The 25,171-nt window shown below is 48.8% G+C and overlaps 1 protein-coding gene across 1 annotated transcript in view; it reads right to left on the reverse strand.

Moving 5' to 3' along the window:
* Etf-qo (electron transfer flavoprotein-ubiquinone oxidoreductase) overlaps positions 1–25,171 on the reverse strand; it is a 30,756-nt gene that overhangs the window by 1,951 nt on the left and 3,634 nt on the right. Inside the window, exons 3-12 of the mRNA XM_077703360.1 lie at positions 23,969–24,121; positions 22,939–23,015; positions 21,374–21,455; positions 20,271–20,389; positions 17,598–17,675; positions 16,479–16,691; positions 15,078–15,296; positions 12,362–12,527; positions 2,736–2,918; positions 1,270–1,491 (exon numbers count right to left, since the gene is read on the reverse strand). Of these exons, the coding sequence (XP_077559486.1) occupies positions 1,270–1,491; positions 2,736–2,918; positions 12,362–12,527; positions 15,078–15,296; positions 16,479–16,691; positions 17,598–17,675; positions 20,271–20,389; positions 21,374–21,455; positions 22,939–23,015; positions 23,969–24,121 (1,512 nt within the window). The remainder of the gene's footprint in view (positions 1–1,269; positions 1,492–2,735; positions 2,919–12,361; positions 12,528–15,077; positions 15,297–16,478; positions 16,692–17,597; positions 17,676–20,270; positions 20,390–21,373; positions 21,456–22,938; positions 23,016–23,968; positions 24,122–25,171) is intronic.

Consider the following 25,171-nt stretch of genomic DNA (forward strand, 5'->3'; position numbering starts at 1 on the left):
CATCCCTTTTGCTGCCAACATGTATACATACGACAGCCAGATGATGAAAGAAGAAAAACCACTATTACTGCAATTGGCTATGTGTCCGTTCCACCCATCAGCTTCACTTATCACCATGCTGTCGAATTGCTAAGCTGCCTTAGGAGGACATCTGTTGGCTCTTGGTGAGGGGTTTTTCGTCACAAAAAAAAAGTGAAAGAAACCAGTTACTTGATTGTCTTGCTCTTGGAAAAAAAAAACGAAAAAAAAAGCAAGAAAAGAAAAGAATAGAGAGAAATGGGGGGAGGACAGCAGAATTTCGAAAGAGATCTTTCATTTAAAACAGAAGCTGTATAGCTGGAAAAAAAAAAAATCAGGGAAGCTTGCACTCGCGCGCAAGGCTTGAATGGTGAAGCTGTTGTAGGTGCGCCTTGCCGGACACACAGTTACGTTTCAGTATCATTGTTTATTTGCATAGTTGCGGTGCTAGAGCTTGTCATATGCATCGAAGAGGTTGTCGTCTTCGCGGAGTGGTGGATGCAAAGTCATCCTCGGCACTGTAGACTTCCACCTGCTCTTCATCATCGACTTGAGGCAGCAGTGGCGGGATCTGCATCTCGTCTGGGGAACGATTGGCGCACTCGTAGCCACTTTGCCAGTTATCCATAGTGGCTTCTAGAGAATGCGGCGGCCATGTGACCTCTCCCAAGCAGGGTGTCCTTTCATCTTTAGCATTAGCGCTCGAGGTTTTTTAACATGCGCAGTAGCGCTTAACGACAGCGCTGGAGTTTCTTTTTTTTTTTTTCTAAATCCACTGCGCATGCCAAGAACACGGTGGTCGGCATTCGCACGCTCCTCGAGGTTTTTGCTAGTTTTTTGTTGTTGTTGTTGTTGTTGCTGAAGTCATTGCGCGCGCTGAGGACGCTCAACGGTCACTGCGAGGCACACGCTCACAAGCACTCTGTATTTTCTTGGTATTTTTTCCTGCAACAATGAACTTACGGCGTGTGAAACAGCTCCGCTGTTAAATCAATGCCAATAAAATTTTCGTACTACAGCCCTGACTGAACTCTTGAAATGCCAACTTATTACTGGAGATTTAACCACATCTTCAAAAGGATCAATGTTTCCATACAGAGGTTCTCTCATAAACTTTTGGGTCTACTACAGGTAAAACTAAAAATTGAGCTGATTTGCAAAACTTGTTGTGGAGATTAGGTTCAAACAATCTGAGGGGTTTTTAAAAAGTAGTTCGCGCTACGCAATCGAGGGAAGAGAAATGCAGCTTGCCTGCAGGGCAGAACCTCTGCTCGGGACCGTCAAAAACGGCGTAATTGCGCTCGACGGGGACTTTGTCGTCCATGAGGGTCAAGTGGGGTGGCTGGTCCCCTTCGTGGTTGGTGCCCGTCAGCGCAACCGAGGAGAGGAGGTCAAACGACACCTCATTGTCCGGTTTTGGGTACTCGATCGGTTGCCAACTCTTGGCTGGCTGTAGTCTGTCGGCATCAGCACCTGCGAAATAGAGAAGATGGAAAAAAAAAACCCAGTGCACAATATTAAAGGGGTACTGACACGAATTTTCGGAGCTGATATTATTGTTACTTTCACCACGTACAATTACTGGTAGCATTTTGGCTGGCGTACCCGCAAATTTTCCCGCCATTTTTTCGCGGCGCTACCATGGTTGCCAGCCCTCCCCTTTACGGACTGCCTTTATGGGCCCCATATGTTTGTAGTACCTCCCCTAGGCACGAAGCAAAAAAAACAGAACAAACCTGGGCCTGAGCCGCGGCGCGAGCGCGCAGGGGTTTGTAACCAGAGCAGACTGATGATCCACGGCCTTTATGGGCTCCAATACGTTTGTAGTACCTCTCGTGGGGACGAAGCGGGGAAAAAAATGAACCTGGGCTCGAGCCTGAGCCTGCGGCGCGAGCGTGCAGGGGTTTGTAACCACAGCGAGCTGACAGATCCGCGGCCTTTACGTATGTAGTACCCGTGAATGTATGACGCGAGCTAATCAACAGAATGAAGTCCTAGCCTGGCAACCAAGGTAGCCCCGCGAAAAAAAATGGCGGGAAAATTTGCGGGTACGCCAGCCGAAATGCTACCCAATTACCAAGAGGCCAACCCCCAGGCGGTATCACAGAAGCAAAGGGGACTGCAGGATGGTGGCTAAAAAAAAGAAGGTTGAGAAGGACAACCAAAATATGCATGCATACTTCAGAAATGAAATAAATGAATAGATGAGTAAAGCATATTGATAGGCACAGTACCCTTCCAAACAACAAAGAAGGCTTTTTTTGCCTCCCCCCCCCCCTCCCCCCCCCCCAATTTTAGAAGAAAAAAAAAATGTGAAAAACAGCTGCCTCCGTTTCGCCTATCCCCTGCACTTGCCTTTGCAAGAAGACTACCGTATTTATTCAATTATAAGGCAGCGCGCGCACACACATACACGCACACATTTACACTTACCACATTATCCCCACCATGCCATTAGCCAGACACTCATTATTTTTGCCCTTGCAAGGTGATTTCTTTTTCCAAACACTTCCTAAAACCTGGTCACTGTGTGAGGGTTCTTCATTTCTGTCTAAAGATGAGTGGTCTACTGATTGGTCTATGAGAATGTACAGTGCAATAGACAAACCCAAATGAACATTGGCACGAACATTTGCAGCCGTGGAGTCGTGGCTTCATTGCACAGCTGATTTTGCGAACGGGTACCGACAGCGTCATGTGCGCGAGATTGCCAGTACCTTTGTGAGACAGTGTCCATGGCTCCTTTCCTCGTGCCAGGAAGTAGAATACGCCCGTGTAGATAACCGAGCCGTAGAGACCGAGTCGAGTGTTGAAGGAAGGCTTAACGTTGCGCACAGAGTGCAGCTCCTTCCACACGGGGCTGTCGCGGATTTTTTGCTCGTAGACGCTTGGCTCCAACCCTGGGTACAAAACAACGGGTCTCCCCTTCAGTGCACTTCACAAACACACAAATGGCGTGAATGACCTGCGGCACTCAAAAGGCAGACAACCTCTGGGTGGGAGGAGGGAGGGAGGGAGGGAGGGAGGGAGATAGAGAGAGAGAGATTTCTGCAAAAACCTTATTTTTGTAATCGCCCAAAATCTGTGAGAAACTGGTTTCTGGAATAGTGAGAACACAATACAAGCACTTTTATGCACAACACTGTTTGCGTGTTCCTTTCACTGTTTCTAAAGTTCAGAGCCAGCACCACCCAGTAGATAACAATGGAGCACACACTGATATTGATGGCACACATTATTATTAGATCTAATGATGGTCCACATAAGCTGTCTGTTACCTGGTTGCACCAATGCAATAATTAAGGGCAACTCATAGTGACAATGAAGAAGAAAAGGTTTAGCATAAATGAAAATATTTCATTTTCGAGAACAATTTTTTTATAACCTGGCAGTATTTGTAGCCTTTACACATGCAATTAGTATTTCATCTGTTTCAAAAATCTTTGTTATCATTTGTATTCTATTTGCAGTTGGCAATTAAAGCAGCATCATTACTCACCACTCGTACCAATCCAGAAGCTATAGACATTGTGGGCTAACGTACGGGATAGCAGAGGACCCCGGCTAGCTTTGCTAGAGAACGCTACGCGCCGTACACTAGCCCTGCGGAATCCGAAGACTCACGCACGGGTTCGAGTACTCACATGCGGTAGACAGGCTCCGGCAATCCAAAGTGAGGCTTTATTGCCTGGCAGATACAGTGCATACACCAGACAACACGACTATCGCTCGCGGGGAGACAGTGGCTCCTGTCGCTCGCTCTAGCCGCTGGGCTCAGACCTCGATATCCGTCATCTCGGCCGCGGGAGCAGGGAAGGCATCCCGAGGCGACCGATCAGGGCGGAATCTCTCGGCAGAGTCCGTGGAGCCAACTGGGTTCACCGTCATCGGGGCATTCGGCGTAGGCACAGCCGAGCCAACCGATTCCGACCAAATCGCCCAGTCGACTCCCCGCCGGAGCGCTCGTTGGTCCCGCAGGTCAGCTCGGAGGGGAGAGGAGATCTTCCCCAGGTCGGGGAGAGGGTGGCGCTAAGGAAGGTGACAAACTGGTCCTCCTTCCCTCGCGCCCTCGCGCACACGTTCGCGGCAAGCCGGTTCGGCGCGTCGCGCGGGGTCATGAAGAGGACACGACCTACGTGACGCGCCGGCTACCCAAAATGGCGGCTCCCAGCTCGCGGAAACATGTGCAGGCGAGGCGTAGGGGAACACGGGCCCCCACAATCCCCCCCTCCTCAAGACCGAGCCAACACCGCTTGGGCAACCGCTGCCGAGCAAAAGTACAACACACCCCGAAATTAACAGCACTCGCCCCCGGTCAACAAAGGTCCGCAAAGTTCCTAACAGTTCTCCCATCTTGAAGCAGCACCACACCACACGCACAGTCCACGACACACCTTCAGTCCAGCGCGTCTTGTAGTCACCGGAGGTGGGGCAGCCCAGGAACAGTAGGTCAAGGCAGCAGATGTAAACAGCAGGCGAGAGCGGCAGGTATAAACCGCAGGCCGAGGCAGCAGGCGGGCCGACGTCTCATCAGACGGGAGGGGCCTCTTAAGCCAGTCGTTCGTCCGGCAAGGCCACCAGCTTCCGCCGCAGAGACGGCCGCCAAGGTTGTAAGGGCACAAGAAGAGCCAGTCGACACGGGGTCGTGGCCTCGACAGTGTGCAGGCCGGGCCCGCCAGGGACCAGCCCAGAAGAGCAGCTTTTGGAGTGCTCGTGTGCTGCCAGTGAAGCGCCCGTGGCAGGTGCCTTGGAGAGGCGCCAGGTGTGCCTGCTCAGGAGGCCGCATCTCGATCGTCGCTGGACCGCGTCAAGCGGGCTGCGGCCTGGGGACGGGGCCTGGGCTGCCGGGGATGGTAGGCACCAGCAGCTTCCGGAACCGGCGGCGTGTGGTGTGGCTGCGGGCGACATGACCAGACCGGGGGCAAACGCCAGGGGGGACGTGCTGCAGAAACAAGTCGGGAGTAACAGCAAAACAACGCCCAACTTCCCTGCTGCTGCTTTCCGAGTGGGAAAGCGAAACAGTGTGCTCGGGCCAGGCTAGGGCCAAAAAGGGAACCCTAACGCTGGTGCAGCGGTTGGATAACCCAGAATTTCGTGTGCTCAGGGCAGAAGGCCGCCCCGGTATCACACACTACATTCGAGGTTATCAAGCGAAGTCACGGTGTGGCAGAACTTAAAATGTAAGCCTTTGGCCCCACTCGTGACCGGCCGCCCGCGAGTCGCATAAAGAGCTCAAAAACCGCTCTTCGCCGACTGCGCGGGATAACCACCTTGAAGGGGTCAGAGGCCTCCTTTGATGGGATGTATATCAGCAGAAGTTCCCCTTAGGTTGAGCAGAAACGTAACCTACCAGAAAAAGAACAACCCGAAAACAAACAAAGCAAAACAATCGAACAAACAAATAAACGCGCCTGCAGCAATACGAACTGCTTTGCGCTCGGCGCCGACAGCAATACCAGCTGTTAGCGGACGCCACGGCGGCCGCGCCGCCCCCCTCCTCAGACTTTCGGCTCTTCCTGGCCTGTCAATGATTCGGGTTCACAAATATTTACAACTCGGCGCCGACAGCAATACCAGCTGTTACCGGACACCCGGTGGCCGCGCCACCTCGCTCCATCTCAGAGCACGGCTCTTCCCTGAGCCCAACAAAGACAACAACAACAAAAAAAACAATATATCCATATTATATAGTACAGGCTATTTACAAAACGGATAGTTCTGCTCACCCTTAAGGAACTCTTCGCTGCTGAACGCCGTACCAGAATTGTAGGCAGGGGCTACTGCCGGCATGGGCGGTAAGGGGGGGTTGCCCGGGATTCGGCGCGGGGTGGCAGCCGTCCCTTCGGGGCTCCCTTTGTTACGCTGCGCGATGGGAGGGTGCGTGGGGCGCCGCGAGATGCGGTGAGCGCCCGCGCGAGCTCTCGGAAGCGCAAGGCGCGCTCGTCCAGCTACCGTCGCGGCGGCGGCTGCGCGGGTGGGAGACATGGCTTCCCCGCCCGCTCGCGCGGCCTCCGGAGTGCAAAGCGTCTCCGGCAGCGTTGCGTTTTTGCCGCGCGCGCGCGAGATATTCGGAGCGGAGCGCGCTTCCGATACCTCGGCCAGCTTTGCAAACGGGAGCAGGGCTGCATGAACGCCTTGCCTATACCCGCCGTTGGCAATGTCAATCACAATGCCTGTACGAGCCAGAAAATCACGGCCGAGAATTACAGGCACTGTGAGGCCCGGGAGATGTACGAATCTGTGGCGTCGCACTCGTTTCTCCCATCGGACCACCAACCTCGCCGAGCCGCCTGAGTTGGCTTTCCCGCTCGTTAGGTGGAAAGTGATGTCGCAAGCTCGCAATCGGACACCTCTCCGATGCAAATGAGCGAGGACATCATCGCCGAACAGCGTAGCAGACGCTCCGCTGTCCAGCAACGCCGCAAACTTTCGACCAGCGATCGTAAGGGCGACGAAAGGCGCTCGTGCGTTGGGGCATTTCACCCTGCACGCCATCGGGATTAGGGGCTCAGGCTCACCACCTAATATAGCCATAGCCGTCAGCGACGAAGTGCTCACCGACGGCGGCTGGCGTTTCCCGAATTGCGCTGCCTTTCCGGCGCCGGGCAGGGAGCGGTGCACGCGCGGGCATAGTGGCCCGTTGCGCGGCACTTGTAGCAGACGATGCCGCGATGTGACTGCGCAGCCGGAGGCCGCTGTCCGCGCAACGCTGGCTGGTTCCCTTGGCTTGCCACACGGGCGTAGCGGTTGGGTTCCGAGTGCGCTACTGCTCCCTGACTGTCGCGCTGCGCGTTCGGTCCCCTCGAGCTTTCCACACGGGCGTAGCTGTTGGGTTCCTCATGCGCGTTTTGTCCCCGGCCGTAGCCGTGCTGCGGCATGCCTTGCTGGGCGTCAGAACGCGCCCGCATGGCGTACGAGTACGGGTCGAGCGCGCGCTCCGACACCTCGCGCGGCTCTATTTCCGTGCTCTCCGCGTACGCTGCTGTTGCCGCGGCGCGCGGCATGGGCGGTGGGGACGCACCCTGCCATGCGCACCTTGGCTCCAGCGTGGCGTGGGCTGGGGGAGGCGGCCGATAGCTGCGAGCAGCTAGAATATCGGCTTGGATGCGTTTTGCTTCGCTGGCCAGTTCATTGAGGTTGGCAAACTGACTGCCTCGAAGGTACGCTGCAAAAGTTGGGTGGGCTTGTCTCGTCACCCTCTCAACCTTTTCCGCCTCAGACGCCATGGGCTTTGCGAGCAAAAACAACTCCTGCATTGCCCTGACGTATTCGAGCAGAGACTCATCTCGGTGTTGAGTTCGCATCTCTAGCTCGTTCAACATGCGGCGCTCGTAATCTGGGGGCAGGAATTCGCTGCGAAAGAGCGCTTCAAATTCGCCCATCGTACGAGCGTCGCGTCCCACCAGCCGGTACCACCGTGCAGCCTGGGCGGTCAGCGATATAGGCAGAACACGTCCTATAATCACGCTGTCGTCCATACCCGACGCCTCCTGATAGCGGTGCAGCGCCTCGAGGTACTCCGTAGCACTCATGCGGTCAGAGTAACCGCCGTACTCGGGTATTCTGAGGCTACCGAGCGAGCTGTTAGGCCTGACGCTCGGTTGTGCGCGCACCGCGTTGATCAGGGCTTGTGCGAGATCGACTGCTGCCGAAGGCAGGGGTGGTTCCTCGCGAGACAACGCTGGCGTAAGGCAGGCGACGTGCGCCCTAGCCGTAACCGCTTGCGAGGTCTGCGTGGTGGGGTACGTTCGTGGCGCAAACGCGTCGGCGAACGATGCGACCGCCGCACCGCTAGAGCCGTGAGGCTCGTACACGGCGGGGTCGGGTGCGCTAGAGCTGCGGCGCAGCTCCTCCTTTGCTAACATATTCGCTGGGCTGTTACGACCAAGGCCCGGAGGGCATGATCTCGTTGCAGCCCGTGGTGACGGCAGGTGGTCGCAAGAAGCGTTCCGCCCGCCGACACCGTGCGGCACGCCGGCAGGAGTGGGATGATAGCTCCCGTGACTCTCCCGCGCGGCGCTTTGGTTGCCTGCTAGGATAGCGCTGCCTGGGCCCCAGAGGGGCCTGGGCGTAGTGGTGGCGGCCGACAGGCGCGGGACTGGGTAATCATCCCTCGCGCTGTCGTAGTGCCTCACGCCGGCAGAAGTGGGATGGCTCGATCCCGTAACTCTCCTGCGCGGCGCGTCGGTTATCGGGGAGATCGGCGCCGCCTCGACAAAGCTCTGGCGTAAGCACGGTGGCGGACAGCAGCGGGTCGACAGTGGCGTCCCGCAAGCCGTTACCACAAGCAATCTCGTCCGACAACCAGCCCTGAACTTCGGAATCAAGCAACGAGAAGCGGGGGTGCCGCCCTGTCATCGCAAAAAACCTTGGTTGGGCGCCAATGTGGGCTAACGTACGGGATAGCAGAGGACCCCGGCTAGCTTTGCTAGAGAACGCTACGCGCCGTACACTAGCCCTGCGGAATCCGAAGACTCACGCACGGGTTCGAGTACTCACATGCGGTAGACAGGCTCCGGCAATCCAAAGTGAGGCTTTATTGCCTGGCAGATACAGTGCATACACCAGACAACACGACTATCGCTCGCGGGGAGACAGTGGCTCCTGTCGCTCGCTCTAGCCGCTGGGCTCAGACCTCGATATCCGTCATCTCGGCCGCGGGAGCAGGGAAGGCATCCCGAGGCGACCGATCAGGGCGGAATCTCTCGGCAGAGTCCGTGGAGCCAACTGGGTTCACCGTCATCGGGGCATTCGGCGTAGGCACAGCCGAGCCAACCGATTCCGACCAAATCGCCCAGTCGACTCCCCGCCGGAGCGCTCGTTGGTCCCGCAGGTCAGCTCGGAGGGGAGAGGAGATCTTCCCCAGGTCGGGGAGAGGGTGGCGCTAAGGAAGGTGACAAACTGGTCCTCCTTCCCTCGCGCCCTCGCGCACACGTTCGCGGCAAGCCGGTTCGGCGCGTCGCGCGGGGTCATGAAGAGGACACGACCTACGTGACGCGCCGGCTACCCAAAATGGCGGCTCCCAGCTCGCGGAAACATGTGCAGGCGAGGCGTAGGGGAACACGGGCCCCCACAACATTCACACAGAACACTGTGGTTGACTGAGTCAATAGGACATGAAAGCAAAGCTCCCCCCCTACATCAATTAACTCTTCCGTTACCACGGGAAATTGCCTGATTTTAGTGTTGTAGAAAAATATATTTTTGATGCTAAACATAGTGGTTAGGCACATATTGCAGTGGCATAAACTGCAGGTGATCAACACCCTTTCTAACAACACCAGTTTTAATAATGTTTCAATAAATAATGTTTGCGAAAAAAGTTATCAAATTTAAAATTTTTGCCCAGACATTGATGACAAAGAAAAAAAAAGTAGTGTACAACAAACTGTCAGTACTAGAATAAATTTTAGAATGCTGTACATTTTGTAGGTAAACATTTAAAAAACCCGTCCAAGAAAAACGTATTGAGTTGCGCGAACAATCTGTGAGATATAAAAAAAAAAAATTAGCCAGCGTGGCACACATGCCTTGCAGTGAAGCCCAACTCCATTTCAAAGCATGCAATTTTGGATGGTTCTTTGGAAGAAATCCGGTGGTTTAACATTATGTGTTAGAGGCACCAATTAGTCCCCATGTGATGTAAAAACATCTTGTCAATAACTACAGCCAGCACAAGATTCAAGGCAAGCAAGCAATGCGAAGAAGTCTGCTTGGAGTTGAAAACCAAACTCGGTGGTGGATGCTTGTTGACATTCTGATCATCACTTATCTGTCAGAACTTTCACTTGCTGTTCATTATCATCTTCTGACTCGCTATGGTGGCCCTGCTTGCTAGAATGAGGTAAGATGCGCTAGAATCATGCCCAGCAAGCCTTCACCGAGTAGCTGTCGTGCAACGAAATGAATACATCCGCCACGTAATATAAATCCTAAACATTACGCCAACCCACAACTTTTGTATTTCGACTTTTTTTAAACAGTATTTCCTCAGAATTGAGTAAATACAGCACAAGGACACATTTGCATGAACGTGCTGCCACTCTAGAAGACCCCCCTTTCCTTCCTTATACCAGAGGCCTTCAATGCTTTACTGGTCGTGAAACTCTGGGCCAAGTTTTGTTTGGGGACAAAGGCTACCGCAAGGGGCGTCACCGCAGATCAGAGGGCATCGGGCGGCCGCTGCCCCGTGCAAGCAGCCGCGTCGAAGAACCTGCACCCGCCTTTGGTGGCACTTTCTCCAGTTGTTGGTAATTGTTGGTTGGTTGGTTGTTGCATTGTTGGTTGATAGAAACGCATTGTTGGTAATTGTGCCCTCAATTGTTGCTACAAAACGAAGCCGGCAGGAAAGTCTTATAATTGCAGCCATTACGGAGAATCCGTATCAGGCAGAACACACGCTCAACACTGTCACTGATGTCTGTGTTTGACTCCGAGAAATTTCTCAAAAGACCCCACGCGTGGGAGACTTTGGGCTCCGATATGGCGTAAATTCTTTCCTGACCTTTGACCGCGCTCCTCATAGCCTTGCCCAGCTGCAGCACTCAAACTTGAAAATCGATTTCACAGCACGACCATCGAAGCTCTGGAAACGGCACTGTTTGCTAGATAGGAAAATTTGCACGCATCGAAAACCTAAACGGCTTGGCCGTGATGCTCCGTGCTTGCATGCCATACGCGCCGAATTTCCAACCATTTTCTTTGAACATGCAATGAGGTGGATACAGGGAGTGACACGAAGAACTAATTTCTGACACCTGCTAGGAATGAACCCCGTGCGAAAAGCAGGGGAGACATATCAACGCGGTGCGAAAGGGGAACCATTTCTTTCCAGATGCGTTCGGATTCAGCTTCCTAAACGCACTCCTTTTACGCATAACTGAGGAGCAGTGCGGTGTGATAGTGCACTTTTTAAAAATGCTGAAAGCTTGCTTGGCATTATTGAGCACTACAAAACAAAGTTTACTCTCGCGAGTGTTTTAGTTTCTGTTGGAAACAAGTTGATTGTAGAATTTAACTTTAGAATGGGAACATCAGTCGGAGTACAAAACAAAGTTTAATCTCGCGAGTGCCTCTGGTTTCCGATGGAAACAAGTTGGTTGTAGAATTTAACGAACACCAGCTGGAGTATTTTTAAATAATTCTGGGCTTTGTACATTGCTTGTTATGCGTGCACTCAAAGAAATGCATTCACAAGGGGCAATTATATGTTTACATATGATATTTACATACAGTTGACATAATGACAGGCATATGGCAACTAGGCCTTTTACATAGCGCGGTTATTTTTGGCCTAATAATCCCCAGAAACAAAGGTAAAAGAAAAATGTCTGCAAAGCAAGAAGGCTGCGCTTTTAAGAGCTTCTTTTACTGCCTGGCAACGTGCTTGATTACAAAGCAACCAACACCTCCACCCCCCCCCTTCCAGCCCCCACAAAGGAAAAGAAAACATAAAAGGGAAAACGACGAAAAAACAAACAAAGAAAAACCTCCATAGCGGCTCTCACTGGCTCGGCTTCACTTTCACTCGCTGGGAATAATGAGTGCATGAGTCCCTTACAGCCAAATATGACTGTTTTTGAATACAGACGTATTTTGACGTTCTTTCGCGCACTTCTTTTGTGTGTTCTTCGGTTTTGGGGGGAGATGTATATAGGATGCATATTTTTGATCTCATCGGGTAATTTTTGTGAAAATTATGTTTCTATGTTTTTTCAAAATTCTGTCCAACAAATTATCTCCCTTTCCGCTATTATAACGATTAAAGGTGGAACTTCCACCAAATCTTCATTTTTATGGAAATGCAGGGCGTTACACAGTCCTGGCTGTGGAGGCACTCACCACAGAACACTACGCATTAATGGCGACGTTTTTTCGTCGTTTCCTCCGTAGCCAGGCTGGCAGGCAGGAATGCAGTAACAGCATGTCCGTTCACCCGAAATTTTTCGTCACTCACAAAATCCCAAGTCCATTCCAGCGGGCCACGACACGTAAGGGCCACGACACGCGCACTGCTGATAACGCGGCGAGCGTTCATTCCCTGCCAAACGCCCTCCGACCACTTTCCTGGCCGCCCTCCGATCAACGCCAGCGCCGCGGCGCGACCTCTCTGGGCAGCGCACGAAGCTCTCCCATAGCGTGATGGCGGAGTTTCAGGACCAGAAAAAGCATTGAGGGACTCTGCTTATACTTTGGCTTAGCAACTTCTCCTTGCTCCAGAAACATCCAACTATGAGTTCTAAAGATTTCACAATACAGCTGGCGTGCTTGAAACCTTCCCGCACCCAAGCAAGCCAGGAGCAACACTTTCACCCAGACAAGCCAAGCCGGGCGGGAAGCCGACCTTTCGTCGGGGAGGCGCTCTCCTGGGTGAGCGTCTCGAAGACGGCGTCAGCGGCCACCATGGCGCTGCGCATGGCATTGTGGGTGCCCTTCACCTTGGGCACGTTCATGAAGCCAGGGCTGCAGCCCACCAGGCAGCCTCCGGGGAAGGTCAGCTTGGGCAGGCTCTGCAGGGAGCAAGAGAAACAATGTGTGCTCTCAATGGGGGCAAATGTAGCCCCAACCACGAGGAAAATGTAATGCAACAGAATTTCACACTGATACAGTAGAACCTCGTTGGTTATATAAGAGACTCTTAAATGAAAACGGTTTGGTTGGTTTTCCCATGTTCGCCATGTTAGCAACATTGCATACAAGAAGAGACCTTGGTAACAACAAGAGACATGTTTCCCAGGGCCCCTTGAGTGTTTTTGGTAACGAGAGGGGAATCCATCGCTGCAGTCATGTGTTGTCATGGACGCTGCCATAGCAGCTGGAAGTGTTCTTCCTGCATTTGGCCTGGCTTGCAACATGCCCTCTTGTGGCCTCTGATGACTGAGGTAACAACAGGGGCAACATAATGATTTGACTGATTGTAGAGCTTAACATGCCGATGCAACGCAGGCAATGAGGTGTGCCGTAGTGCAGGCCTCCGGATTAATTTTGACCACCTGGAAATCGTTAACGAGCACCGAAATCTCGAACACATGGGTGTTTTTGCTTTTCGCCTCCATCAGACAAGCGGCCGCCGCAGCCAGGAATTGAACCCACATCCTCGTGCTCAGCAGCACAACATCTTAGCCACCGAGCCACCGGAGCGGGTCGGGGCAGGGGGGTAGGGGCAACATTTTATTTTTTTCTTCAGGTGGCAGGAAACCTTTAAAAATTTCTAACAAACAAGGTTATCGTTAGCTATACTTTTGTAGGGGGTGTTGTACCGGAAACGAACCCAAACCATTATTTCTTGAGCCCACTGAGCCCCAACTGGAACTGAACTGAAAAATAAAATAAGTTGCCAGTTAACCCTTTGATATTCAAAAGATTGATTTGTTTACTAGGGTCACAAAAACTTATTGGGGATCTTACAGGGCACGAGACATCACAAATATGCAGCAAAAAAAAAAATTAGATTAATTTGGACAGACGAAATAAAGTGTTGCTCCTGAGCAACAGCTTATCATTTTGCTGCTCAATATTAGGGCTGAACAAGGATGCCATGCAAGTCAGAATCAAACCGATCCGGTCATTGTTCAAGGCGTAATCATATCCTTTAAATTTGTGTTACTGTCACCAGCAGTCTCAATGAAGTCTTACACGTTTGCCTACCTGTCAAGAGCGCATCATAACTGCCAGTCGATATGCGGAAACAAGTCTGGTTTTTGAGCGCTCTAAGGCACGTTCTGCAATCTCTTTTTTTGTTCCTTGGTGTTCGCAGTACTTCTGACTGTCAACAGGTGGCGACAAAAGTCCCAAATAAACATAGTGCCGGAGAAATAAAATAAAATAAATCAAACGGTTAACGACGAAACGCTTCCAGCATCCGTTGTTGATAATGTGCGGTCATTGTCATTCGGGATTTTTTCCATTTCTCCCACCATCAACTTTGCAACCTCTCCAGCACAATTAGCATTCAGATCAATCAAAACATTATAGACACTCTCTTTGTGGCCACAGCATAGGGAAAGGATTGTGCAGCGATATTGCAATGGCCCGTTGCTGCAGGTCACGCGAGCAGGGTTCAATGCGGAGCAAAAGAAATTTCACTCTTGGGAGCCTGCAGGAGATTTGAAACATTGACTTTGCCCTTCCCTCACTGGGACTGTGGAGGTGCAGTTCCTGGGAAAAGCGCAGGACAAAGGCAGCAAGATTGGTGCACTGCATACTGGTGCAAGACTAATGATGCAACATTAAGATTACAGTAAAGCAGGCAAAGTTGAGTTTGAGAGGGCACACTGGTCTTAAACCAAAAAACTTTATTTTTACAGTTGTGATGATGAAAATTGGGAGACGTGTAGTTTTTCATTCGAACGATAGATATAAAATTTGTTTCTGTGTAAAACGACTACATTCAGATTTATTAGGATTTTTTTGTTTTATATATTGACAGCCTTTGTAAAAAAAAACTGCTAAAGGGATGCAGCTGGACAAAGTACCAGTGAACTGTGCACAAATCAAGGAGTGCAATAAGAGTAACATTATCATTCTATCTGGTCTGCAGCAGAAGTTACAGCTGTTTGAAGTTTGGGCATGAAAGGTGGGAACCAGAAAAAACGGTTTTGCCTACCAGGCCCAAACTTCAAATGATTGCAACTTCTGCTACAGACCAGATAGAATGATAATGTTACTCTCATTGCACTCCGTGATTTGTGCACAGTTCACTGGTACCTTGTCCAGCTGCAACCCTTTAGCAGTTTTTTTACAAAAGCCGTCAAAATATCAAACAAAAAAACCCTAATAAATTTGAATATAGTCGTTTTAGACAGAAACAAATGTTATATCTACAGTAAGAATAAAAAACTACGCATGTTCCCCAATTTTTATCATGATAACTGTAAAAATTCAGTTTTTGATCAAATACCTATGTGCCCCCTTCACTGTTAGGTAACATGCGCACGGTCTCCCTGTGAACGTCCACACCCCAACCAAGATACTCCACTCGACGCACTGGCCGGACGTCCCGAGCGAGTGTTCGAATAAGCAAAGCTGCTTCCTGAGAAATGCAAGAAAGAAGCACTCGCCTGCAGGCCTCCCTCGTTGAGCGCTCGTGCGCCGTACCCGATGCGCTTGCCTCCCTGGAGGATGTTGCGAATGAACGGGTGCGTCTTGTAGCGCTGGAACTCCCGGAAGGGGCTCAGGTACGGGTTCTGGTAGTCCAGGCCCACCACAAAGCCGATGGACACCAGGGGGGAACCTTCGTCCAGGTGGTACATGAAGGATCCCCCGTAGACGTCCTTGTGCTGCAAGCGAGGAAGAAATGTTGACCCTCAACAATCGGGCAAGTAACAACAAATTGAAAGTTTGGTTCACATTAGAAACACTGCTTTGTGCACACAACAATGACACCAATTTTATCACAAACTTAAACAAATAACCGAGATATTAACGAAAACACATACAGCAGTGGCAGCTTGTTGCCCGATGCTCCACCCCCACACGCCCATAGAATGTCAAGGGAGCGAAGAGCGCGCAGCAAGACCAATCAGAATAATGTCAGGTACGGGATTTCCAACAGGAGCACCCACGCGTGTTTGGTTCTTGCATGTGTTTTCTTGGTAGGCTTACCACGGATGATGCGCCGTCTCGTCCCTTTGTTGTCCTCCGCTTTTATTTATAGGACTTACCTTCTAAAAAAATATGCATGAATGACAAACCAGACTTCGGCATTAATTTGGTGCAAGAGAAGGGAATGCTGGCGACCTGCTTCTCGTGGGCCACTTCTTCCGTGCTCCATCCAGCGAGAACACAAAAATAACGTCACGCCTTCAAAAATAAACACCTCTTTTGGTTACCAGCAAGTGCAACCTTATTCAATGCTCTTTTTCTTTTCGATGCCACGCTTAAAAAAGGCATGCCTAATATCAACCCAGCTTCTAGCAAAACAAAAATGATGTCCCAATTCCAGTTCCGCTTTGCCTAAAAAAGTGAATATTGGGATGAAGTGAAAGAACCGAGAACAGAACATTGGTTACTAAAAAGGTATTTATGCAAAAAAAGAAAAAAATTGTTTTGAAGCAAAACAATATGGGTCGCAACCATCAAAACAACAACATAGCTAATACAGGATCATGACATACTGCCATAAATATTTGGGGAAGCTTTACTCCTTAGCTCCAGGTGCACCGCATTATCTATAAGCATGGTTACATGGCCTAAATCGTGCACCAGCAAAAGAAAGAAAAAGAACTGCACCCACACACTCTGTACAGATGGTTAACCGGCGAAGCTGTAATTTGCGGCCAGTGCTTTTTCGCTCCCTCCGATGCACCGTTCCTCCTTACCACAGTCGGCAGATGCAAATGTAGCTATAAACCCACGCCAATATCTGTACACTGCTTGCTTCTAACTCCTCTCCAACCAGATTTTTCCGCACATGCTCGTGGGGTTGCACCAGAGGAGACTGCCAGTGAAGCCCCGCTCACCAGGGGCCAGCCGATGCTGTGCATGACGAGTCCCGGCCGGTGCTTGGCCGGGTCCACCTCCCAGAGCTCCTTGAGGCCCAGGCCGTACGTCTGCGGCTGGCACTCCTTGCGCAGGTCGAAGCGCTTGAACAGCTGCTTGGCCAGGTGGCCGTGGCAGCCCTCGGCAAAGATGGTGCACTTGGCGTGCAGCTCCATGCCCCGCTCAAAGTGCTCCTGCACGCAACACCCCCGGTTGGCGACCGACCCAATTTATGGAGGGACACTGGTCTTCAAACAAATTCTTACCATTTTCAAGTAAACTTTGGGAAATTTTTCCGTCGTGCTGCTTTTTTGCCACCAACTTTAATTATGCCATTATTTTTTCAGTTGGTCAATAAGTTCCCAATGTAATTGGAGATGATTAGCAATGTAATTGGAGATAATTAGCCATTTTTAGTCAAACAATATACAAAACAGTGTTGGTAATAAAACTGTAGTCTTTATAGTATTTTCCAGTACTATGAACTCTGGTGAATGCGATAAGAGAAGCGGTTTTTTAATGCATTGCTTGGAACTAATTTTACAGTTCATTAAACTTTGGTGGCACCGCTGGCAAGGAACCATTTTGAGTGCCCATTTCAAACACTGAAGTTTAATGAGCTAAGGTTTAATGAAGCTTAATAAATAACAACGAGGACAACCCCATTCCCGCAGTGAACGCTTTCTGTGCCCTCGTCGTTCATTCCCGGACTTTGACCGTTTCCCATTTGTTGACCTCTTTAGTGCTTTCTATACCGCGTCATCGCAATCCCCTTCTGTTCTTCGGTTCCCCCAGTGTTATTTAGTTTCTCTGTCCATTGTGTGTGTACTTATTTGGGTTTTGGGTAGAACATAAACATACTCTCGTTCACAGAGTTTCTCCCTCGTAATAATTATTGTTAAGAACCTGACACTTTGCTGTCGAACCGCGCCACACCCTGGATTGAGGGAAATTTTTCTGTTAACGTGGCAGCACCACCACAACCTCACAATAACTTATAAATCCGTACAAGTCCATAAAACTTCTGGAACCCTGACCCCACATATCTAGGATTACTACTCAAGTATCCGTGAATGCTGTTTTCACCGTACAAGACATACCTTGGGAGAGCCGTCCTTTGCAATGCCCACGTCGTTTGTTGCCACACCCTTCACGCTGCCATCCTCGTGGTACAGCACCTAAGGTTTCAACAAACAACATGCATGCAAAAGTCATTTCACTTTGAACCTGGTTGTATACAGCGAGGCATCAAACACTTGCCACTCACAACACCCCCAAGCCATCCTGATGCTGTAATGATTATTACAGGGTTTTTTTAGAACTATCTGCTGTTTGCAGTTCTCTGATTTTAGCTTGTCCTTTTTGCTGCAAACAGTGGGCAGACAGCATAAGCTTTTAGCTATTTATGCACATAACACAATTTAAAAGACACTTACAGAAGAAAACATTCCATGTTACACTAAATGCAACCGTGCAACTGAAAAAAATGGCAGCAAGGCATTCTAAAACTGTGCGTGAACATGAGTTTATTCATAATATGGCCTGGATTTTGAAGCTGGGGACAGAGCTATTTTTGCACAGTTGCCTGGCCCCTGACTACCCCATAGCAACATTAACTGTCAGCTAAAGCTAAACAGCAGCACACCAGCACAAATGAGGGCCTATGGACTGTCTGGCAAAGGTCCTTTCCAAGGTCTGGGAGGCTCCTCACCTTCCAAAGCTCCTCTTTCTGCATCATCATAATCATCGCCTATTAATATTAGGCCTGGCCCTGGATACTCTGTAAATTTTAACAGTGATGAAAAAAAAAAATTTGTCTTGGCTGCACAGCACGTGCATCCTTTTGGTTTCTTTACACCGCATAAACAATTATGTTGGCCTTTCGAAACACCAACGCAAATTGATACCCCTGAGCTGAATCGGTCTTTGGAAAAGCTTAAATCAGGTCATGGATGTACCAAAACTATTACATGACAGAAACAAAAATCAGCAGAAAGCAAAACTTGAAATTAAAGGGGTACTGCCACCGAATTCAGAATCCTAAATCATGATATCATTCGCTTCAGTAGTTTGTAAAAATGTCTTGCAGTCATTTTTGCAGCTAGCTACGTGGGGAAACACATCAAAAATCAATTTTATCTGGCCCGGCCGCGAGCTACCCCAGATTGCCAGCGCAGGCGAAATCGCCATCAGTGAGATGAAAGACGTCTTGTGCCTTGGGAACCGGCCAGTTCTGGGTGATGTCAGGTGACCCTTTTCAGAACCGGAAACACATCTTCTGTTGCTGTTGTTGGTGATCTCATTTATCCAGGCTGGGTTTTCTTCAAAGGCATTACCAGCTTTGGCAAAGCGGAAAAACAATTAATGCTATGTTTTCAAAAACCAATGGAAGGCCAACATCTTGAACAGAAACAAACTCAAATGCGCCCCAATTAAAAATTGAACGCAGGAAATAATGTCTAATTACATGAATTTGCAAATTACATGGCCCAGAACTGCCGCCTGTGGTGCCGGTAACCGAAACTGAAACTGGCAAAAAGAAATCCATAGCAACCATTTATATGCTGACTACTGACTGGTTTTTGCTCGATATTCATTATTAGTGGGTGAAAAAGTATTATTTGCAGTACAAAAAAAAAAAAGTTAAATGTGTTGTCAGCACTCCTTAATTTTTAAGCAATTTTTTTTTTTACTGTGTTTCGCTTCAAATGTGCCCAACGTTTCATTTTCGACCAAAAAAGTTGACATGCATAAATATCCTCACTGAACCTTGGCAGTAAGACAATAAGCTAAGGGCCATTACATTTTTGTGTTTAGTTGGCACAGCAATTCCTCTGCAGTTTTTTTCCGCAACAATGCATTCCTCGTTAAAACATGAGCTGCATTTGGCTCTGGAAAAGTTATGCAAAAAAAGAAAAAAAGAAAAATTAAAGCCGTTCCACTTAATTTGAAAGCTGTCAGAAGTGCAGAGAAGTGATTCGTTACAATGGGCTCCCTGCTACCACCCATGACGCTCTTCGCCGCCCTGTCTCACTCTTCTCTTGATGATACACAATTCAAATTTCCCGCCTTCCCAGTGCTCGCGCGCCCCCTGCCTGAAACTGCGCCAGCGGGAGTTCCGTTCTTTTTGTGCTTGCTTTAATTCCGTATGCTCGAGCTGGTTTGCGTCATTTCGAACGCGCCATTTTTTTCTTGCGCGGCCGCTTTTTCCGCTTGCTATCGTAAAAACCAACCCAACGAGTGTTCCTAACTAAATAAACGTGGGCACTGCCGGTTAATTACGTATATTTTGCCTCAAATGCACCTGCAGTTTTCTTTGCGCTAAACAAAGGGGAGACGCATGACAAGTGCCAGCGGTTCACGAAACGTTTATGACTATTTAAACCGCGTAGTTTTCGAAGCCTTCGGCGTGACCCCCTGACGATGGTACACCAGGCTCTACTAGGGTCTGTTATCTTGCCGCGCCGCCTGATCCCAGCAGTTGCTTGACATTGACCGTTAGCGAGCTACAACAACAAGGCGAGCCCATAAAGTTCTCTGCACTTAAAAAAAATCCTTTGAAGCTCACCAAGACACGTTCCGCATGTAAAAGGCATACAGGGAAAGTGCGTTCTAAATCTGCTTCAGCAGAATTTGGTCCTGTCATTTGTGTCGCTATACTGCTGACTTCAGTGACATCACGTTTCAAAAACTGCCGGTGGATGGGTGCAGCTGCCCATTGCCAACATGGCGCATTCTACCAAGAGAAAACAGGAGCAGGTGAGGAACAGCACCTCGCTGGCGGCGTAGCCAGGATAAATCTCCACGCCCAATTCTTCAGCTTGCGTGCCAAGCCAGGCGACAACATTTCCAAGCCTCACTATGTAGTTGCCATGGTTGTACATTGGCAAACCTGCAAAGGGCAGCATGGAACGTTACACAAGTCATTATAAGCATGGAATGAAAGTTGCAGCACAAATATCCATGCTGCTAGGTACGGCACAAAGAAAAACGACTAAATTGCTCAAAGCTAACGCATCTTACAAAAGGAACTCCAACTTGTCTGGATGCCTTGCATCCTAGCAAAAATATTTTACAGGACACAATTTCGTTTGCAAATTAAAGAAAAGTTCATACAGCTCACGATTCACAAATTTGAAAAAAAAAAAAAAAGAGAGAAAGAGCTAGTAAGTAAGGAGAAACGCAGGAAAGATAATAGCAAAAATATTTTACCGGGCACAATTTCGTTTGCAAATTAAAGAAAAGTTCATACAGCTCACAATTCACAAATTTGAAAAAAAAAAGAGAGAAAGAGCTAGTAAGTAAGGAGAAACGCAGGAAAGATTGCAATTCTGTTTATTTTATGTTAAATTGAAGCGGAGTGTTTGTTTTTTTCTTTTTTTTCAGTGTGTGCAAAAGCAAGCCGAACTTGGTTTCTGTTTCAGTCAAATTGCCTTGGAACTCGACACCAAACATAGGGAGTAGAAATGAATAGTAGTCGATCTTAAAAGCTTGCTACTTTTGAGACTTGTGGGAGCACAAATTTAAGGTGTGTGTTGGTTTTTTGTGATAAGTTACATCTTGAAATATTCAAACAACATATTTTACAGCAGTGGCAGCCAAATACAAGCAGATTTCACAAATTTCCCTTTTTCAAGTATTTGACACATTTGGGGTAAACAGAATTAATGCTACAGCTACATTTGATCCTACAGCATTTACTTCCATTAAGACAACATACAAGTTTGGTTCGTTTGAAAGGCTGCGTTGTCAGAAAAAGCGATCCTGCCTATTGTTCCTTCTTAACTACTTCACACCGAGCGGCCTAAAATCAGAGAAATATTTTTACTCCACATTGCACAGGAAAATGGTGGCACAAGAAGCAAAGTGTACAAACCTTTAAAAACCGGAATTTTAAATTGTGACTTCTCGGTGAAATAATAAAATTCATCCGTCTTTACAGGCGTATGCAATGGAGCCTGAAAACAAGAAAATTCAGATGTGTTACTAGCTCTGCCCTGAGCCACCCGAACCTAGCCAGCATCACGGCAAAACCAAGGGAAGCTTAAAATTCTTCGCACGTTTCAAGATAAACTTTTTTAGATTACTTCTGCAGGATAAGCCAGATAAACCACGTTCGTTGCAAGTAATGCCCCCCTGTGACACATCTCAAAGCTAATTTGCAGCTTGTTGAAAGCCTTTCAGCACAAGCCACATATAACATAGGTGTTATGAGAAAGAGAACAACAGCATCTGACAACGCATGCACCATCAGCCATTCTCCAAAAACGCAGCCAGCTAGGAAAAGCCATTACGGAGCCCGTTCTTCAACGAATTCAGGCAGCGCCTCACAAAATGACCCCTTTTCAAAAAAAGCGAAACGGCCTCTGCATTTCTAGTCAGATAAGAGAGGCAGTGGAGAGCCATCAGTGGTGGCGGTGGTGGTTGCAACCCGTTGGAGTCAGTACGGGTAGTTCTGGCCTTACCTACAGTTGATAAGGACAGCTTAACCCTTTGATACCCAGTGTTCCTCAGCAGTAACAACTCAAACATTTTTTTTTTCTCTCGCACTTTGTGGCTTTTTCGGCATTTAGCACCATCTATCGCCAGACAAAGGATCCCGGGCCTTCAAAAATTAAAAAAGAGAGGGCAGCACGTACTTCCATATGCTAAAAAAAATACTGCTTACGCGTGTCAACTCGCATCGAGCCCGGGTGGCTCAATGGGCTAGTGACAGGTAACCGAAATAGTGCAATTTCGTTGTTAGTACAAATGGTAGCAATACAAACTTTACATTATTGTCTTCACTTGAACCATAAATCATGGTGATCAAGGCAGGTCTCTTGTTCTAGTGATATATGGGCAGCCAGGGCCCAGTCTGTCCTAGTGTCCGTCGTAACGAACCAAATTTTTTTCTGACTTCATATTTGTGATGCCGGAAGTCCTTTTTAGACCATAAAAATCTTCTCACATGCTTAAGCAAAATAATAAAGTTTTGGGCATCAAAGGATTAAGCTGTGCTCAATTTGGGCTCCCACGCAGAAAGGGGCACTGAGGGACGGTCACATGAGCACTATGACGTCACACGGATATGGTTGATTCCTTCTCACCTCTGCCGCATGCTCGACTTGCACCAAATGTTTGCTCTGCATTCTGCATCCCCGAATTTATAATTTTGTCCGCAGTATCAAAATGTGAACACTGTTTTAGACCTTTTATTGAAAATTCTGACACGGCAGGTGGCAGTTTATCATGTCAACACTAGGACACGCTTCTTTTTTCTATAAATAGCTCTGTTAAGATGAAGCTTGTAGAGTCTAAGCACACATAAAAAGTACGCTTTTCTGTTTTTAGCAGCATGCCCTTATCTGTTCCAGACTTTCCAAAAACACATGCGAACGCATACACAGATAAAACAAAAATAAATGTGCTACATCTTCAGAAGAATGGCAAAGACCTTACCCCTCTTTCCTTCCAGTCAGGGAAGAGCTCTTGAATAGGACCAGGCTCGATGCAGGCTCCTGAGAGTGTGTGACCACCTGTTGAAAAATAGCGTGGACATCTCAATAGGTAAAGTGTACCAAAAACAACCGTAGTCAGTTACAGCCTTGCATACACTACTCTGTGTTATGTTCCAAAATGTACAAAAAAAGAGAAATAATTTGCCTAAACAGCTCTTAGCAGTTTTTTTTTTTTTTTTCTAAGAGCTCACACAATCTAATTTTACTATTTCGATAGCAACTGTCAACCTTGCCAAAGTACATTTGTTTTGTAAGCCTCAACAAGCAAAAATTTGAGCTTGCCAGCCTACAAAAATCAAACAACCTAACCCTTCAGTACCTGATGCCAGTGCCCGCAATGATGTTACAATAATTACAGGTATTCAAAATAATATGGTGCTCAAAATGCAGTGTTAGCCTCACCTGGTACATATCATGTTTAGTTGCGCTTGTATTGCTTTTACTGTTTTTTTGCTTCCCCTAAAGCTATGCCCCTACAGGGGCCTGTAAGGTTTTTGTAAATAAATAAATACTAAACACTGAATAACTTATTGTTTTAACTAAAGCATAAGAACTCTCATAGCTCTGTTAATTTTATTCCAACAACACATTATGAGCTGTTAGCTGTTTGTTTCCTCGGTGCCATTTCTTCATTTCCATTCCATGTTTTTCATGACACAAAAGAGCACATTGAGCAAGCCAACCAATAGCCAACGGGTCAACTGAGCCAGTCTAGCTAATGCAGTGCCACCTAGGGTAACATGCAGAAAACACCTGAGCACACAGACACCGGCTGCCGGCCTTTTCACTCAATGGGCCATTCAATGCTTCCGCATTATTAAGACACTCGCATGGCGCAACCATCAACTGTGCACACAGAACAAGCTCAGAAAAACAAGCGCACGCATCTAAAAGCCTGTTGGGCTGCTACAAGCATTGTTTGGAGGCGTGACGCGTGATGTGTGAACAATAAGGCAGCAGTGGGCACTCACCAAGCTGCGAGGCCTTCTCCACCAGGCAGACGCGGAGGTCCTTGCCTGCCTCTGTGGCCAACTGCCGCAAGCGAATGGCCGCCGACAATCCCGCCGGGCCACCGCCCACAATGACGACGTCCGCTTCATCGGACACCCGGGTCATGTCCACATCTGCAGGAACCCATCCCGAGCGCATGTGTACGCATCGCTCCTCAAAGGCTACATGCGGGCAATGGTGCTCCACAATGAAAGGCTCTGGGTTAGTTCAAATCAGATGAGGGGGTTCTCACCTTCGTTTAATTGGGCGGGTTTAATGTGCTAAGGCCACATATGGGCTATGAGGCATACTGTAGTGGAGGGCTCCAGATTAATATCTCGACAGACGGGCGTTTTCGCATTTAGCCTCCATTGGAAAAGCAGCCACCACGGCCGTAATTAAACCCTCATCTTTAGACCCAGCAGCACAATGCCTTAGCCATTGAGCTTTATTGATTGATTGTAGGGTTTAATGCGCTGATGCAACGCAGGCGGTGAGGCACGCCGTAGTGGAGGGGGGGGCTGCAGATTAATTTTGACCACATGGGGATCTTCAACATGCACCCAAATCTCGTACACACGGGCATTTATGCTTTTCGCCGCCATCAGAAAAGCGGCTGTGGCAGCCGGGAATCGAGCCCGCGTCCTTGTGCTCAGCAGCACAATGCCTTAGCCACTGAGCCACCGTGGCGGGTAGCCATTGAGCTGCTGCGGCAAGCGTCTTGCCTTTCACCAATAGCACTTGCACCAGAAGATTTGCGCATCACCTCCATTGATTGATTGTAGGGTTTTAACGCGCCGACGCAGCGCAGGCGATGAGGCGCGCCGTAGTGGAGGGCTCCGGATTAATTTTGACCACCTGGGGATCTTTAACGTGCGCCGAAATCTCGTACACACGGGCGTTTTTGCTTTTCGCCTCCATCAGAAAAGCGGCCGCCGCGGCCGGGAACGCATCACCTCCATCAGAAATTCGTACACCACAGTGGAGTTTCAAAGCAGCCACAGAAAGATACACGCACACTGTTTTGGAAGCCTGGAGAAATTACCCCTAAGTTACAGCCAACATGGGGAACAGAAGACTAACGTGTGGGCTTTGTTCACATTTAAACTGATGACGCTGGTACATTTGAACATAGTCGGGCCTTGATATATTGATCTCAAAAGGACTAAAAATGAACGCTCCAT

The sequence above is a fragment of the Haemaphysalis longicornis genome, unplaced genomic scaffold, assembly GCF_048455015.1.
Source record: "Haemaphysalis longicornis isolate Haplotype H1 unplaced genomic scaffold, Haemaphysalis longicornis Haplotype H1 scaffold_3, whole genome shotgun sequence".
Classification (NCBI taxonomy): Eukaryota; Metazoa; Arthropoda; class Arachnida; order Ixodida; family Ixodidae; genus Haemaphysalis; species Haemaphysalis longicornis.